Below are 17,140 nucleotides of genomic sequence, written 5' to 3'. Positions count from 1 at the left end.
GAGTAGGGAAGAGGAGGGAAGGGAAGGGAAGGGAAGGGAAGAGGAGAAGAGAGAAGGGAAGAGGAGAGGAGAGAAGGGGAGGGAAGTGAAGAGGAGGGAAGGGAAGAGGAGGGAAGGGAAGGGAAGGGAAGAGGAGAGGAGAAAAGTGAAGAGGAGGGGAGGGAAGGGAGGAGGAGGGAAGGGAAGGGAAGGGAAGGGAAGAGGAGTGGAGGGAAGGGAAGAGGAGGGAAGGGAAGGGAAGAGGAGGGAAGGGAAGGGAAGAGGAGTTGAAGGGGAGAGAAGGGCAGGGAAGGGCAGGGAAGGGCTTGGCTAGATACTGAAGTTGGAAAATAGCACATTAGGAACAAAGCCCGAGTAAGTCAGACGGCAGCATCCTGCCAGACAAACAGGACCTCCCGCTGACACCAGCTCAGGTGAAGGATGCTGTTTTCATTGTGTCGCTCGACGGGGATCCCCATTGAAACGACAGTTCAGATCTTTTCCCCTTCCGTAACATTATTGTTCTTTGTACTTTGGGTTGACAGTAGTCGTGATGGAACTCCTGTAGATGGGGTTGTCCCTCTGCAACAGATTGGGGGAGGAAAGGAAGGTTCTTAATCAAAGACATTCATGCTGAGTCACATGAGAATATTTCCCGACACTGGATGTCAACCGTACTTGAATAAATCTAGATTGTTTTTACGGTCTTTATAGAGCGTTGCGCTGGATTACAGTGTCCCTCATCAGCCTAAAAGCGAGGTCCTGCGGCCCATGCACGGGGTGTTCCAGTGGGTTTCTCATAATTGGTTGTCAAATGTCGAGGCATCACTGTCACCACGGCAACTCTATACGTGTTATTTTCATACTCATTTGAATCACATGTGCTGACAGATCGGGGTTGTGTATCGTCGGAGGGCGGTGGCAGTGGAGGTGGTTTCTACTCACCCTGTTCCAGCGCCTCCGCTCCAGCTCTCTCTGGAAGCCGGCAAACTCCCTGCGGTCATAGATGCTGGTGACTAGTTTCCATAGCAGCAGCAGGGCCACGCCCAGCAGCACCACGGAGGCGGACACCGCCGCCATGATCAGCGCCACTTCAGGACCAGACGGACATACTCCACAAAGACGCAGGAAGTCGATAAACATTAGCACAAATGGAACAAAGCCAAAGCTATATACTGTATATACTGTATATACACACCGCCCTTTGATGTACAAGCTCACTTGATTGACTGAATGATTGGTTTTGATGCTACAGCTATAGCAAATTATATCCCAGTATATCCCTGGTATGAATGTCCAATGCCAGTAGCCACATCAACCACATCGGATAATTAAAGAAAAGTAATTTGAGCTTCCGCTTTCAAGACGCTTTGAAGCATGTTAGGTGGCTTGGATGGCGCAAAATAGAGTTTATACCTATTAATATGGGTTTTATTACCCAGCTCTGTGCAATACTCAATTCTGATTGGTCAACGTCCAATCAGCAATCGGTTATTTCGGAATATTGACCGCTGTTTGTTAATGATGACGTATTAACATTGATAATCACGTCTGCCTGCATTCACATCCCTTGTATCACTCTCCCGACGTGCTAATATGAACAGTAGCAAGTGGCACCATCTGGTGGCATAACATAGGAACTACAATGACCAGACAATTTTTCTTAGTGGAAGCCCTTAAACTACAGTAGGCATAGTGGTTCTTAAAAAATAAATTAGAAAACACTATTCTGTCTTAATGTAATCCTTTATTTAGAATGTCCACAAAATTCCCAGTCGTTATCGTATAATAACCCTGCCTGAATGTCTGGAATGGGAGAAAATTAGAGTTTATGCCGATTATTATGTTCTAATTACCACTAACCAATGGTGTGAGTCTATAACGTCAGAGAAAGTAATGAATCAGAAACCGGTATCAACCCATTCTTTAATTTTAGCACTCAGAATCCCTATTGGCAGCGTAAAAGTGATGAAAAACGGCTTCCTCCCATAAAAAAAAAAAAAAAAAAAAGCAATAGGGGCTTCGCCATGATTACCTCTTTCCTGGATGACATGAACGTGGGCAGAGCCTCCTCGCTGGCCTTTCTCAATTACAAAATTGAGCAGGCAGCCCTCGCTGTCCACCTCCCTGCACCGTGTACCGGGCCGCACCGGGGGCCAGTGCCGCGGCTTCCCCCACCACAGTGATGTTCAGCTGGGAGCAGCTCAGCTCACACTCCCTCTGGTTCAACCTCCCCTGGGAGAAGACCCTGCACAGGACGCATTCCCTGAACAGAGAGGAAAACAGCGTCAGCCGAAACCCTGCTCTAATGTCCTTTTAACAACACATTACGTAATATCACTGCATTTTGAATTAACTGGCCAAAATGTAGTAAATGTCACCTATATTATGTAGTAACACATACATAATATGATAAAATATGCATTTTCCTGTATATAATAACACATACCGATGCATACACAGTATGCACAATTACCTGCTTTTACATTTCAAATTGTTAATAGGAGTTTATTTTTAGGTGTATTGTTTATTGTATATTGTATTTTTTTCTCTTGTGATAATATTTACTTCGTATTTTCTATTAAATCACTTTATCGTGATCGGCCAATTGTTTTTCGTGTGAGCTACTGTAACATGGCAATTTCCCCCCCGGAGATTAGAAAACTATCTGTCTAATCTAATCGAATCTAATGTAAATACATTCGGCTTTTTAACTGTTTTAAGGATGAACATGTAATAATTAAACATGTAATAACACGCCAAAACTGCTGTCATCATTACTGTAAAGTGTCCCTTTTTACTACTTGATAACATTTGCATTAGTTGCGTAATAACCACCTCATTAAGGAATTACTTGTTTCAGAATAATCCCAGATCTACCTTTATTTGATCCAGTTTATTCACCACTGAACATGTTGATGCTAAGTCATTGAAGCACCAACATTGACTCAATTGTGCGTCAAATTCATTTTGTGGTGTATTGACATTGAAGCATCAACGAAGTGTTCCCGTGACCGCTCTACCTGTGCAGGGTGCAGGGGGCGGGGCAGGCGGGACAGAGGTCGCAGGTGGGGCCCTGGAAGCGCTGGGGGTCCCAGCAGATGCAGGCCCCGCAGACGCAGACCCCCCCTGGCCGAGCAGACCTCTCCGTCCCCGGACAGACGCCCAGCGAACACTCGCATGCCCGGCCGGAGAATCCTGGGAGACATTCACACACTCTACACACACACTGGCCTCGCCCTGGATGGACGGGAGGCTGGGTAGATGGGTGGATGGGTAAACGGATGGAGTGGATGGATGGGTGGATGGAATGGATGGATGGATGGATATCCATCATGGATGGATGGATGGGTGAATGTGTAGAAGGATAGATGAATGGATAGATGGATGGATGAATGGATGGATGGATGGATGGATGAAGGATGGGTGGATTGGATGAGTGGATGGAATAATGGACGGATGAATGGATGGATGGATGGGCAGATGCATGGGTGGATGGATATGTGGGTGGATGGTTGGAGAGATTAATGGAATGGTGGATAAATGGGTGGATGCATAGATGGATGGATGGATGGATGGATGTGTGGGTGGATGGTTGGACGGATTATTGGATTGGTGGATAAATGGATTAATGGATGGATGGATGGTTGGATGGATGGAAAGGTGGATGGATTGATGGATGGGGTGAAAAGATGATGTATTCATATACATTTGAAAAAGCTACATATTTCTTAAATCTTTTAAATATATTATTTTTCCATTTCTTATATCAGAATCAGAATCAGAATCAGAAATAATTTAATAATCCCAGGGGGAAATTACTTAAATATATAAGAATATATATTATATTCAATTTTATTTAATTGTTTATATATTTATTTTAGGATTTATTTATTCTACACTTCATTTGATTAATCATTCATTTTATATTCTTAAAAAATGGAAGTAAAATTGTGTGAATGTATAAAGCATTTCCAAATTCTTCTTTCTTTCTATTAATTTGTGCACAGGATTCAACAATATATTACTGAACATGTAGTGGACAGGTCACAACTTTCTTTTGGTTTCTTCAACTTGAAATCAAGATATTAAGAAAACATTTTAGCTGAGAAAACCTAAAAAAAAAAAACACCGTATTTAGGTTTTACAAATGAAATCAAAAAGTTTTACGTGGAACGCATGACTCCAATGTCATCTTTGTTTCACTACCGCACTGCAATCCTTGGTACTGGTCACAGCTGTAGTCGCTGCATTGGCAGTATTTGCCGTAGAAGGCCGGGCCGGGCTTCTTGCGGCTCTTATGACAGACGCACTTCCCGCAGATGCACTCGTCGTGTCCGCTGCACGGCTCCGGGGCGTCGTCACGGCGACAAATGGCCGACTCAGCCGGCTCGTCCGACCCGGCTCGCTCGCACTCGCACAGCGTCCCGACTCGGTCTCCGTTGCACCTGTAGCAGAAGGAAGCGAAGCGTCACCGTCCGCTGCCCCCGTCACAGTGGAATCACACACAACTACCTGGGTAAAGGAGAATTCTATATAAGTAAGATAACTCAAGTGGAATCGCTTGCTGGCGAATGACAGTGAATGAAGTCAATTGAAAAGGTCCCTGAACTAGTGTGGGACTATTTTGAGAATGGGCATTCAGAATTGTTTGGAGTACTTCAAGACAAGATAGATAATTCGAGAGAGATAATGTTGAAAAAAAATCACCCTTAAGGTCTAAATTGACGACCCAAAACAGAAAATGGAAATTGAATTGAAAGAAATTGAAAATAATATTTGGTTATTTTTAGTTATTAGATAGTTTAAAGTTAATGTATTATTATTATATATTATTATTATTGCTGTTGTTGTTGTTGTTGTTGTTGTTGTTGTTGTTGTTGTTGTTGTTGTTATTATTATTATTATTATTATTTTCACCCTTTCCATTTGAGGAATATTTCCACTTTATTATTGGATTATTTCCAACACTGATGACTGTTTGGTACATGTAACCCTCATGAGCCGGCTGGATTCTGCTGGTGTGCCAGGCCTTGCACTGCTTGTGTGTGTGTGTGCGTGCGCGCATGTGTGTGTGTGTGTGTGTGTGTGTGTGAATGCCTGCTGCCATTTTTGCCGACTCACTGGCACACCCCGCACTCCAGAGTACCGTTGCCATGGCTACACGCCGGGCTGCACTCCACCTTGTCCCGACGACACGAGCAGTCGCACACGCCCAGCAGCAGCTCCGCCTCCTCGCTGTAGCCCTGGGGCTTGAGGACGACGCGAGACGGCCGCCACCCACGAGCCTCCGTACACGCCGACGCCGTCACGGTAATATGAAAGTTCACCTGGGTGGAGGTGGGGAGGGAGGAAGAGGAGGAGGAGGAGGAGGAGACACCTGTGGTCCCAATTACAGCTCCATCGCTTACGAGGTGATTATAATCAGCGTTGGCACTGATTTAACAGCGAGGGGCTGTTAGCCACATGCTAACAGAGGCACTTACGCAATTTCCCCCCAGCGTTCAACGCACCTCGTCGCCGATTGAGATGAGCGAGCAGCTCCGCCCCGCCTGGCCCCGCCGCAGTTTGCCGTCCTTGCAGCACGACGTGTAGGAGATGGAGACGCCCAGAGGAAGCTCACTGTTCTCCATCACCACCTCCGAGGTCAAGGCCTTGGGGGTGGGGAGCGCCGTGAACACATTTCACCTTTTTTTAAAGTGAGGAAATGACACCGTGCACCTGCTGCCGCCACCGAAGTCACATGGTATGCCTCCACGATGATCTGCAGGATGTTGTGCGAGGTGTTGGACAGCGTTCCCACTGCACATTTGGGGAAAATGCTTCTAAGGCCCTGGGATAAGACAGGAGAAAAAACACACAATATTCTTATTCTAATTCCAATTCCAATTCTAATCCTATTTCTAATCCTAATTCTAAAGCCGGATTTACACCGAATCCGACAAACGACAACCACGACGCAGGCAGGAAGTGTCGTTCATGTGGAGAGGCGGAAAGAGAGGCATGAGAGAAGCTCTGCCCCCTCTGCAATAGGCCCCGCCCATCTGCAATAAATATGGAACATAATTGAATCATTTCCAGATTTTGGCGGCACATTGAACTTAGTTTAATGCAAGCATATAACAAACCCAAATCACAAAATAAATCTAAATAAATTCATGTCGCAGGGGGACATGCTGTGCTGTACCTCTGTTGCAAATTTGAAGTGAATTCCAAATCTAAAAGCCGTCTTAAAAGTCGGCCATTGCCAAACTGGGAAGAATGTGTCTTAATGTGGCGTAATGTACCTTAAAGTGAAGACGTTATTAATGTTAATGTTGGGTGTCACCGTGGTCGCGATCAATTAATCACTTTTTACATGAAGGAATTGGGTGGATCATAGTCCGTTTTTTGGGGGGTATTCAGTGCGAAAGCAGCTTGGAGGAGGATAAACAGAAAACAAGTGGCATCATAAATGAAGCGCGTCCTCTGCCTCGCACCTCGTACAAATGCACCATGTCCTCCGTCACGGCGAATATGATCTGGATGTTCCTCTGTCTCAGCGTCTCAGCAATGTGAGCCACTGACGGATAGTCCTAGCAGAGAGAGGGATGGATGGAGGGAGGGATGGAGGGAGGGAGAGAGGGAGAGAGAGAGGGAGGGGGAGAGGGAGAGAGGGAGCGAGGGAGAGAAAGACAGGGAGACGGGGAGAGAGAGAGAGAGAGAGAGACAGGGAGGATGCAAATTGTGATGTGTAGCACACAGGGTAGACATTATATTTGATCAGTATTTACACTCTTCCTCTCTTCCCCTCCTGTCTAACAACTGTTCCTGTCGCTCATTTTATTCTCCCTTCTCTCTCTCTCTCTCTCTCTCTCTCTCTCTCTCTCTCTCTCTACATGGTTATTTCCCCATCCTGCGTGGTGATTTATCTTGACTGCGGCTGGATTGATAACGCGTGGGTGTCTCTCCCCTGTCAATTGGCCTCAACTTGGTCAGGAACATATGGGCATATGAAAAATTTTGAAATCTAGAAATAGTTAATCAAATACTAGATTTTGGCGGGCTTCCATCCATCCATCCATTTTCGTCCGCTAATCCGGGCCGGGTTGAAGTGGCAGCAGGCTGAGCAAGGAGCTCCAGGCCCCCTTCTCCCTGGCAATGTTTTCCAGTTCTTCCTGGGGGACCCCGAGGCCTTCCCAGGTTAGCTGGGATATGTTATTCCTCCAGTTCTGGGTCTGCCTCATGGTCTCCTACCAGTTGGACGTGCCTGGAAAACCTCCAAGGGAAGGTGCCCAGGAGGCTTCCTGATCAGATGCCCAAAACCCCTCAAATGGCTCCTTTGGACATGAAGGAGCAGCGACTCTACTCTGAGCTCCCTCCGGATGTCCGAGATCCTCACCCCATCTCTAAGGCTGAGCCTTAGAGATGGAAACTCATTTCGACGGAGGAAACTCATTTCGGCCGCCTGTGTTCGCAATCTCGTTCTTTCGGTCACTACCCAAAGCTCATGACCATAGGTGAGGGTTGGGACGTAGATGGACTGGTAAATTGAGAGCTTTGCCTTCCGGCTCAGCTTCCTCATCACCACCACGGTCAGTTGAGGAGACAGTTGAGGGACACAGATTTGTAAATGACTTCTGACCCAAGCCACACCCTCTGTTGTTGTATAAAGTCCTCTTGATCAGAAATGAGATTTAGACTGGTAGAACACTGCTTTGGAGCAGTACTGAACCTTTCTCTTTATTCTGCAGAATAAATAATCTTGAATATTCTCAGTTTTGTTTTCTTATAGCGGGCAGATTAACCTCACCGATCATTGCAGAAGAATTTCTTCCACAAATTCTCTGTAATATTGGCCCATTAGGCCACATTACGGTCCCTATTTCCGCCAAAATGAATCATTTAAAAAACTGCATTAAGCCCTTTTAGAATGTCTCCAAAAAGCCACTTACATTCGCACAGATACAAATGCCTGTTCATTAAAGCAACATTATGTAACTTTGTTACCTTACAATAACAGCTTCCATATCATTTTGATGGTACACTGACTTGTAATATGAAGAATGGCACCTCTTTCATTACCATCCCCCAAACTCCTGTTCTTGCATTATGTAACTTCTGGCTTCGGGCTTAAAGGCGGTAAAAGTGTGTTATTTTTATGGCACTACATCACTTGCTTGATGTTGGCTCCGGTAATTAATGTATAAAAAAAAAAAAAAAAGCAATCACCTGGCACGCTTCAGCCCTCACTTTCATTAAGCCCGGTTTGTTTCACCCTCTGACTGGGGCGTGAGAGTCGGTCTGCCAGGCCGAGCACATCTGGTACCAACACCGGTAGCAGAGGGACAATCCAAACAATGGGACATATTAAAGCAAACAAACAAACAAACAAACAGAAAGACATGCGGAAACACACTATCCATGCGGTGCACTACCTACTCAGCTGGTCCACGCTGTTTATTCTGACCTTTAAATCACTGTCTTTGACTCCTGCCTGCGGCAGCGAGGACCTCCGTCTCTCTGCTGGGATTGCAGACAGGAATCAATTTAACACACAGAGCGATATCCATTCTATAAGATAAACGTTACACGCTGCCGCCGTTGCCAAAAATACAGCAAAAGTGCCCTGGGAAAAGAAATCCACTCCACTGGTGACAGCTGGACTCGAGCTTTATCTCCCGACTTCGTATGATAACGACTGAGTGCCATGGAGCCGTGGAGGATTTCCTGTACAGTATATATTTACAGAATATTTTTTTCTTTGGGTAATGAACCTGTGAATTTCCTTGGCTGTAGACATCATGGTGCAGGTGACACTTCCAATCATTGGGCAGCACGATGCCGCCCAGCTTCCCGTCGCCGGCGGAGTGGAAGCCGGTGTCGGTGGAGAACACCAGCAGGCGGGTCACGTTCCTCGAACCGATCTGCTCCTGGAGAACGACGAGAAAACTGTCAATGACCATGAATGTTAATAGGCCCGTGCAGAGACCCTGACGCTGTGAAGCCCTCGGGTGTAATACAACATCCACTTTTAGCTCTCTTTTAAAGACCTTACATTATCAATGCATCCTATTGTTTATACACAATACAAAATATATGTTTCTACTCAAACAATGTTATTGGATGGATAATGTGTTAATTGATCTGGGAATCTGGTCATGGTCCATTTTTGCCAACTTTCCACAGAGCTCATCTCTCATTTTTTCTTATTTGGGCTTTTCAGGGTTAAGAAGGGCAGGTGCTCAAAGTAAAAAAAGGGCACAATTTTAAAATGCCATTTCCAGCATAACCTGTGTATATATATATATATAATTTTTTTGTTTGTTTTTGTTTACATATTTATATATATGTATATATATTATATATATAAAACAAAAAATATATATATAATTTGACTGGTGACATGAGCTTCCTTCACCAACTCCACCAACAAAGACTCATTTGGACTCGACCAATGAGAACGCGTTCAGAAGGCGGAGCTTACGAATATCCATATTTATTCATTTACTCTGAATATGCGACTCATTAAAACAATCGTGTTGCAATGTCATTCTCCTGCCATGATTATAAAAAATAATGTCGTGGAAGGAATTATTGTCGTCTCTTTTCCATGAAAGCCACACACATGCGCCCGCATAAATATGGCTTTTATTTGGGCTTATTTTGATCAATTTTATATAAAGTTGACAATTGGTATTTGGATTTTGAAAAGAAAAACACAAAATAATACACTGTCACACAAATACACTCTGGTTTGCGTGTCTCTCTGGGAGAAACGTTCCCCCCATCATCAGCACCCCCCACCTTCCAACAACCCAACCAAAACAGGGTCTCTAAAGTCCATATATAATACAGCTGTTTCCAACGAAATCTCGACGCCCATTCGCACATGAAAAAAAAAGGGCACCATGGGGCATCAAGTGGCAAAGGGGCAGGTGCTCGGGCATCCTCCACCACGCCCTCTGCACGTTCCTGAATGTTAACCAGCTTCAGTTTGGTCGCGGAATGGGAACATGAGCGATAGAAGTTGCTGTTTTGAGTTGTTTTAATGCCTTGCTGCAGGGAAAACACACACTTGCCTACTCTCGTATTTAATCATAGCACATGTATATTTCCAAGTTGTTCAAAAGCAGCAAGCCGGTTTGTCGTTCTGTTTCAGGGAGCAATTCTGTCATTGTTTGCTTATTTGCTCAATGAGATTTTCCCCGAAAGAAACACAGACTCCCAAACTGGATAGCACGGCTTCACAGGGGGCTGCGCCAGGTTGAGAAATAAGGCTCTTCTCCTCTTCTCATCTATTATTGGCGTTCCCCGCTTCCACTTCTGCGACCCACGCTCGTCCAGACAAAGAGAGAAACACTTTATATCACATATTTGGAATATTCCCACCGCCTCAAGCGACTGAGAAAAAAACGCAAATCCATTGATCAGAAGACAATATACTTTCTAAAAGATATTATGATTTGGCAATTTAATATATGTACTCATATATACTGTATATGCTTTATCTCACCATTGTTTTCCACTGACCAACCCAAAAATTGGCATTGTTGATATCACTAAATCTCTCTCTCTCTCGCTCTCTCTCTCTCTCTCTCTATCTCTCTCTCTGTCGTGTCAGAGAGAGAGATCAGGGCGTCCAGCCCGCCCTCCGGGGAGTCAAGGTTGCCAGATATGCGCTGGCCGCCCACCAGCTGGGCAAACAGGCTTCCGTTGGCGGTGAGGCCCAGGACGTGGTGGAAGTTGATGGGCGGCGTGCACGGCCAGGGCTCGGTACGCTTGCACGGGTTTCGGAGCATGGCCTTGGCGGCGCTGACGTACGGCATCACCGTCTTGTCCACGAACGCTCCAAAACCTTCGGCGTTGGAAGACAAGTGGAAAACACGGTTTCACAAATAGAAATGAAGAAAGACAGATAAACGCATTAAATGCATTTATCTGTCTTTCTTCATTTAGATTTGACTACAGACTGATCTTTAGTTGAGATTGTCTGGAATGGAAAGTTGTTTATCACCATGATATCTTAATTACCGAGGGATAATGTGCACTAATCACTGGCATAACGAATACACAGAAGTCCTTTGAATAGCTTTTTTGGGGGGAAATGAATGGAAAAATCTGACATTGTACATGTCCAAATGAAACACTGAATTGTTTCTTTAGATTGGTCCTGTTTGACTCCACACTGATGCCGTTCATACCAGACCTCGAAAGGTCAACATTTTGACCCCAGATTCTCTCATAATCAATTATTTAGAAGGTAGAGTTGTGTATCACAATGATATCTTAATTACCCAAGGGATACTGCGCAATAATGACTCGCTAAACAAATGCATTGACACAGAAAATTGATTGTAATTTACTAGTGGGAATAACTAGTATGCCTAGATTAAGAACTTCCATTAAGCAAAATAGTCAAGTCGCTCCGCCAACGTTTTTGCCCCAAATGTGATTTACCCACTGTATTTACTATGAATGTCACAATTGACATTTACGTTCAGAAATCTTCCACTGTAGTTTAGATGTAGTGTCACAAGATGATGCCACTAGCTAGTGCGAGAGCTGAACGGCACTATCGACCAATCAGACGCCAGGATCTCGCAGGGCGGCGTGATATGCTACGATAAGACATCGTTGACGGACGATAAGCGATGAAGTTGATTTTAACACACCCATCCGGAAGTCGCTGGTGGTGCTCCTCATGGCCTCTATCAGGTCGGCCCCGAGCTTCTTGACGTTGGGCAGGTGGTCCTCCATGCAGAAGGAGAGGTCCATCAGGTAGTACAGGTCGACAGGGTAGTTTTCTACGCGCTTGAACTTCAAAGCTCTGGGGCCCGCCTACAGGAGCGACCAAACCAAAGAGTTACCCTTCCCAAGCAGTGAGATGGTCACTACTAGTCACTGCTGTGGAGCTGAACCAGTATGGGGTGGACATTTAAGTGACACTTGCTATAAACACCAGATCTTCATTTGATATCTTGACTTTCTACGCTAAATCTACATTTAGTTATAACCACTAATGAAGTCATCTGATGTCACTGCTGGGGTCCGGGTGGGTGGAACTGTGGTCGCAAAGTCCAGTTACTTTTCACAAGCAATGAGAGAGCAGTCACAACCGTCTAGCCGCCGTATGGATTAGACATTTTAGTAAATTTGCTATAGAGACCAGATCTTTGACTTCCTACAAAATGAGAGTCAGCAGATGTGTCGGTTCGGCTCCGGGTTGTGAATGTAATTCTCAGGGGTATCATTGAATTCCATTGTGGAATGCAATGTGTAAATTCGTCACACTCAGTATGAGTTATGGCAAAAGCCTTCCTCAGTCATTATTTTCTGTTTGTGAGTTGAAGATTCACTCACTCACCCACGCTTTTGTCATTTATAAGACGTGTTCGGTATAAACAAGTCACTTGTGCGTCTTGCATCACTATCACTATCACTATCACTATTAATAGACCATAATAATAATAAGCACTGTTCCACATTACATTTTTAGTGGTTAACAGGATAGTGGTAGTGCCATGGGATTTTTTCACTGTAAAAAGTGTGCCGTGGTGTAAAAAAAGTTTGGGAAACACTGACTTAGGGGGCTGAGGTTCAGTCTGAATCTCCATAAAATGTCCCTTGACTGTAAACGAATCACCGTTGTCCCTGCAAACCTCACCTGGCCGGAGGAGCAGCTGGACCTTCTGCGGCTGCAGCTGGACCACATCGTGGTCATGGCTCGGCCGCAGTCCTCGGTCCTTCAGAGGCGAGGTGACCTTCTGGTTCTCCAGGAGGACGACGGAACCCCGGGGGTCCTCCAGGCGATGAGCAGGGCAGCCCGTCCTCAGAAGGGCGCCGGCCGTGTTCCCATGTGTGATGATCCACTCTTAGGAAGCTCTGAAAGAAGGTTTGAAGTTCAGGGTCAGGACAGAAGTTAGGCCTGGTTCGTTGGTGAAGGTGAGTATAGGATTAGGAAAGCGGGTTATTAAGGAATATGTGGCTTTACTGACCCATACATTTTAATTGATATGAGACTGGTTATACAGGATATACAGTAAATGGATAATATCTGACCACACACAAGATCTAAATTTATGAATAAAAAATTCATAGAACAATTAAAGTCTTATTTTTCCATTGAAAATGCCTCTGGGTCATGAACATACAGTATGGACTTTCCCATTGTGTTCATGGAAGCTTTGATATAAAACAAGAAGATTCATATAGTAGATTGTATTTTAAAGCCGAAAACTTTCATACAGGAGATTGTCATACTATATGTGTGTTTGTGTACGTCCATCCAGACATTTTCGTAACTCATTGCCACATTTTTCATAATATTCTGTCATTTCATCAGTATTGTTGCCCTCGTCCTTGTAAATTTACATTTTCAAGGTCAAGGCAAAATGCGCGCTCACTGGACCGGTGTGTGTGTGTGCGTGCGTGCGTGCGTGCGTGTATGTGTGTGTGTGTGTGTGTGTGTGTGTGTGTGTGTGTGTGTGTGTGTGTGCATGAAATAAAGCCTCCTCATTGTATTTTAAGGAGCTTTTCACCTGCTCCGTGCACCAGGCGCACCATGGCCTCGCTGCCAGACACTCTCCGCAGCTTGTGACCCCCTGACCTTGGCAGCCGTGGTCTGAATGATCTGCAGTTGGGAGTGGAGGCAAAAAAACAAGGATTCCGTCTCCATTGTGTAAAGAAGTGCAGTGAGCCCCAAAAAAACCTCGCAAAAACCTACCTGTGAGGAGGGATGATTTGCTATAAAGTTCTGTGAAGTTTATTTTTTTGTTGTTTTCTTTTTTTCGTAGCCGCCGGTTACAACTTCTGCATTTTGTCACTCCTAGCTGCGATGAGTGAACAGTGACGGGACCCTGCTGTGAAGAAAGATCCAGATGGCTGGGGATCAAACCCATCAAATTTCGGCGACAGAACATTTTGATAGAACGCATGGACTGCTCTCATCAACTACATCAAACATCGAGTTTTCCACATGAGACAAAATGTTGTCAGCAAACCAATGGAAATCTCAATGTGGTGCCACGGGCAAAATAGTTGAAAAATTTGGAAAAATATGATATTTCACTGCGTTCCAAATTATGATGCAAATTGGATTAAAGTGTCATAAACATTACATTTTTTGTTTTTCAATTAAACTCATGGATGGTATTGTGTCTCAGGGCTCTTTGGATCACTGAAATCAATCTCAGACAGCTGTGATAATTAGTTTGCCAGGTGAGCCCAATAAAAGGAAAACTACTTAAGCAGGCCACAGGTTTCAAGCAATATGGGAAAGAAAAAGGATCTCTCTGCTGCCGAAAAGCCTCAAATAGTGCAATGCCTTGGACAAGGTATGAAAACATTCGATATTTCACAAAAACGTAAGCGTGATCATTGTACTGTGAAGAGCTTTGTGGCTGATTCAGAGCACAGACGGGTTTGTGCAGATAAAGGCATAATGAGGAAGGTTTCTGCCAGACAAATTAATCCGAATAAGGGAGCAGCTGCTAAAATGCCATTACAAAGCAGCAAACAGGTATTTGAAGTTGCTGGTGCCTCTGGAGTCCTGTGAACCTAAAGGTGTAGGATCCTCCAGAGGCTTGCAGTTGTGCATAAACCTACTATTCGGCCACCCCTAACCAATGCTCACAAGCAGAAACGGTTGCAGTGGGCCCAGAAATACATGAAGACTAATCAAACAGTCTTGTTTACTGATGAGTGCCGTGCAACCCTGGATGGTCCAGATGGATGGAGTAGTGGGTGGTTGGTGGATGGCCACCATGTCCTAACAAGGCTGTGACGTCAGCAAGGAGGTGGTGGAGTCATCTTTTGGGCTGGAATCATGGGGAGAGAGCTGGTAGGCCCCTTTAGGGTCCCTGAAGGTGTGAAAATGACCTCGGCAAAGTATATAGAGTTTCTGACTGACCACTTTCTTCCATGGTACAAAAAGAAGAAACGTGCCTTAGGAAGGAAAATCATCTTCATGCATGACAATGCACCATCTCATGCTGCAAAGAATACCGCTGTGTCATTGGAAAGTATGAGCATAAAAGGGGAGAAACTCATGGTGTGGCCCCCATCTTCCCCTGACCCTGTTGAGAACCTTTGGAGCATCCTCAAGCAAAAGATCTATGAGGGTGGGAGGCAGTTTGCATCAAAACAGCAGCTCTGGGAGGCTATTCTGACATCCTGCAAAGAAATTCAAGCAGAGACTCTCCAAAAACTCACAAGTTCAATGGATGTAAGAATTGTGAAGGTGATATCAAAGAAGGGGTCCTATGTTAACATGTAACTTGGCCTGTTAAGATGTTTTTGATTGGAATAGCTTTTGATTTCAGTAAATATGACCTCCTAATGCTGCAAACTCAACAAATGACCATTTTCAGTTCTTTACAACCTATAAAATGTTTTGAAACTCTGTTGTGCATAATAATTTGGAACAGTGCATTTTGAGTTTTTTTATTTTGGAAAAAAATGCGGTTATCATTGGGAGGTTTTTTCAATAACATTCAAATTACCCTGAATGAATACCCTAATGGTTGATGACTTGAAAATTATATTGACTCTCATTTGCATAGACTATTTAGGAAAATAAGAGAAAAATATCATTTGCCTAATAATTTGGAACGTGGTGTACATTGGGCAAATTAACTTCTAATAACTTCTCTCCACTACATCTTATAAATATCTATTAATTTTTTTTTATTTATTAGTTTTAGAAATGTATTTATTAATATATCATTATTTGGATTACATTTTATATTATTATTAATAACCATGAGGACTAGTATTCTAGTCTAATTATTGCTATTGGTATTATTTTTAGTATAACTAGTATTGTTGGAGTTGTTAGTAAATTACAGTATATAATATTATTATTATTATTATTATTATTATTATTGTTATTGTTATAATTACTACATATTACTATATATATATATATATATATATATATATATATATATAAATATATATATATATATATATATATATGTATATATATTACATTATGCAAGTATATTATGGTATATAATACCACTTGCTAGTCTTATTATTATTACATATCATTAATTTTCACTTTTTATTATATAGTTATTTTTGCGGAAATGCCATCTGCACATTTTGGGCTGACTCATTAATTTTATTTGTGCCACTCCCTGTTAACTTCTAAAATTATATTACTATATTACTTATTCTATTTTTTACTGTTGGACTGCTTATTGTACAGTATATATACAATATATTGTCTATTTAATGTATATTCTTCTGCTGTTACTCTATACTTCATTCTTCCTGTTGAGATGCTCAATAAAGTACTTATCTTATCTTATGTGTACTTATTTTTGTATTTTATTTTAATTTTTACTATATATTTTTTCTTCTACTGTTCTGTCAACTCAGTTAGAACACCTGAATTTCCCAGAACACTCCCCCCCACAAAAAAGTTGTATCTTATCTTATCTAAATTAATATTTCAAGGCTGAAATGGTACGTTGCGAAAGGCCTCGTCTCCCAAGCCCTGGATCCACTGCATCGCTGCCGAGGACGAGCAGTGCGACGAGGATGTACAATCGCATAAATATGGGATTGCAACCCAAACTTCGGAACAAATGTTAGAAAAGAACAGAAGAGAACCAAATGTTGTTTTTTTTTAATATATATATATATTTGTAGAGCGGCCTAACCTACCTTGGATTACTGCAGTGTTGTCTCCAGAACACGACAACAGCACGGCAACAGCAACGAAAAGCGGAGCCATCTGAAACCAACTAACCAAAATAACCCAATTTACAGACATAATATGGACCATTCGTTCCATTCACACCATTAAGCGGGGCTGGATCGGTTGATTTTCGTTTGGGAAGACTCTTCTGTGAAGAACAAAAGGCCTCTCTCTCCCCTCCCTCCCTCCCTCCCTCCCTTCCTGCCCCTCACAGCCCTGGTAGAACAATACACTATGATCCAAAACAGCAGGTGATGCAGCTCTACCTTTGGAGGCAAGAAGGGGGTGGAGGTGTGTACCCAACATCTCCCTAAATCTGCAGGCTCCTCCGTCAGTTTTTCCCCGACTGGACAGGATGGAGAAAGAAGGAGGGGGGCGGGGGTGACAACAAACACACACACACACACACACACACACACACACACACATACACACCTACGAAGCCTCCACGCTATACTCCAATGATCTGATCTT

The 17,140-nt window shown here is 43.6% G+C and overlaps 1 protein-coding gene across 1 annotated transcript in view; it reads right to left on the bottom strand.

The window, feature by feature from the left end:
• Window positions 1-495: 495 nt before the first annotated feature.
• The window catches only part of LOC307245045 (integrin beta-1-like), a gene marked incomplete at both ends in the record, with an annotated part of 32,882 nt that continues 16,237 nt past the window's right edge, over window positions 496-17,140 (bottom strand). Inside the window, 14 exons of the mRNA XM_080020456.1 lie at window positions 496-561; window positions 925-1,070; window positions 2,103-2,245; window positions 3,003-3,177; window positions 4,189-4,427; window positions 5,104-5,309; window positions 5,493-5,633; window positions 5,723-5,812; window positions 6,459-6,554; window positions 8,736-8,891; window positions 10,653-10,816; window positions 11,634-11,799; window positions 12,621-12,832; window positions 13,500-13,591. Of these exons, the coding sequence (XP_079876582.1) occupies window positions 496-561; window positions 925-1,070; window positions 2,103-2,245; window positions 3,003-3,177; window positions 4,189-4,427; window positions 5,104-5,309; window positions 5,493-5,633; window positions 5,723-5,812; window positions 6,459-6,554; window positions 8,736-8,891; window positions 10,653-10,816; window positions 11,634-11,799; window positions 12,621-12,832; window positions 13,500-13,591 (2,092 nt within the window). The remainder of the gene's footprint in view (window positions 562-924; window positions 1,071-2,102; window positions 2,246-3,002; window positions 3,178-4,188; window positions 4,428-5,103; window positions 5,310-5,492; window positions 5,634-5,722; window positions 5,813-6,458; window positions 6,555-8,735; window positions 8,892-10,652; window positions 10,817-11,633; window positions 11,800-12,620; window positions 12,833-13,499; window positions 13,592-17,140) is intronic.

Source organism: Zeus faber (assembly GCF_960531495.2).
Source record: "Zeus faber genome assembly, chromosome: 19".
Lineage (NCBI taxonomy): Eukaryota > Metazoa > Chordata > Actinopteri > Zeiformes > Zeidae > Zeus > Zeus faber.
Note: the sequence above shows the minus strand (reverse complement) of the source record. Positions and strands in the feature narration are given on the sequence as shown.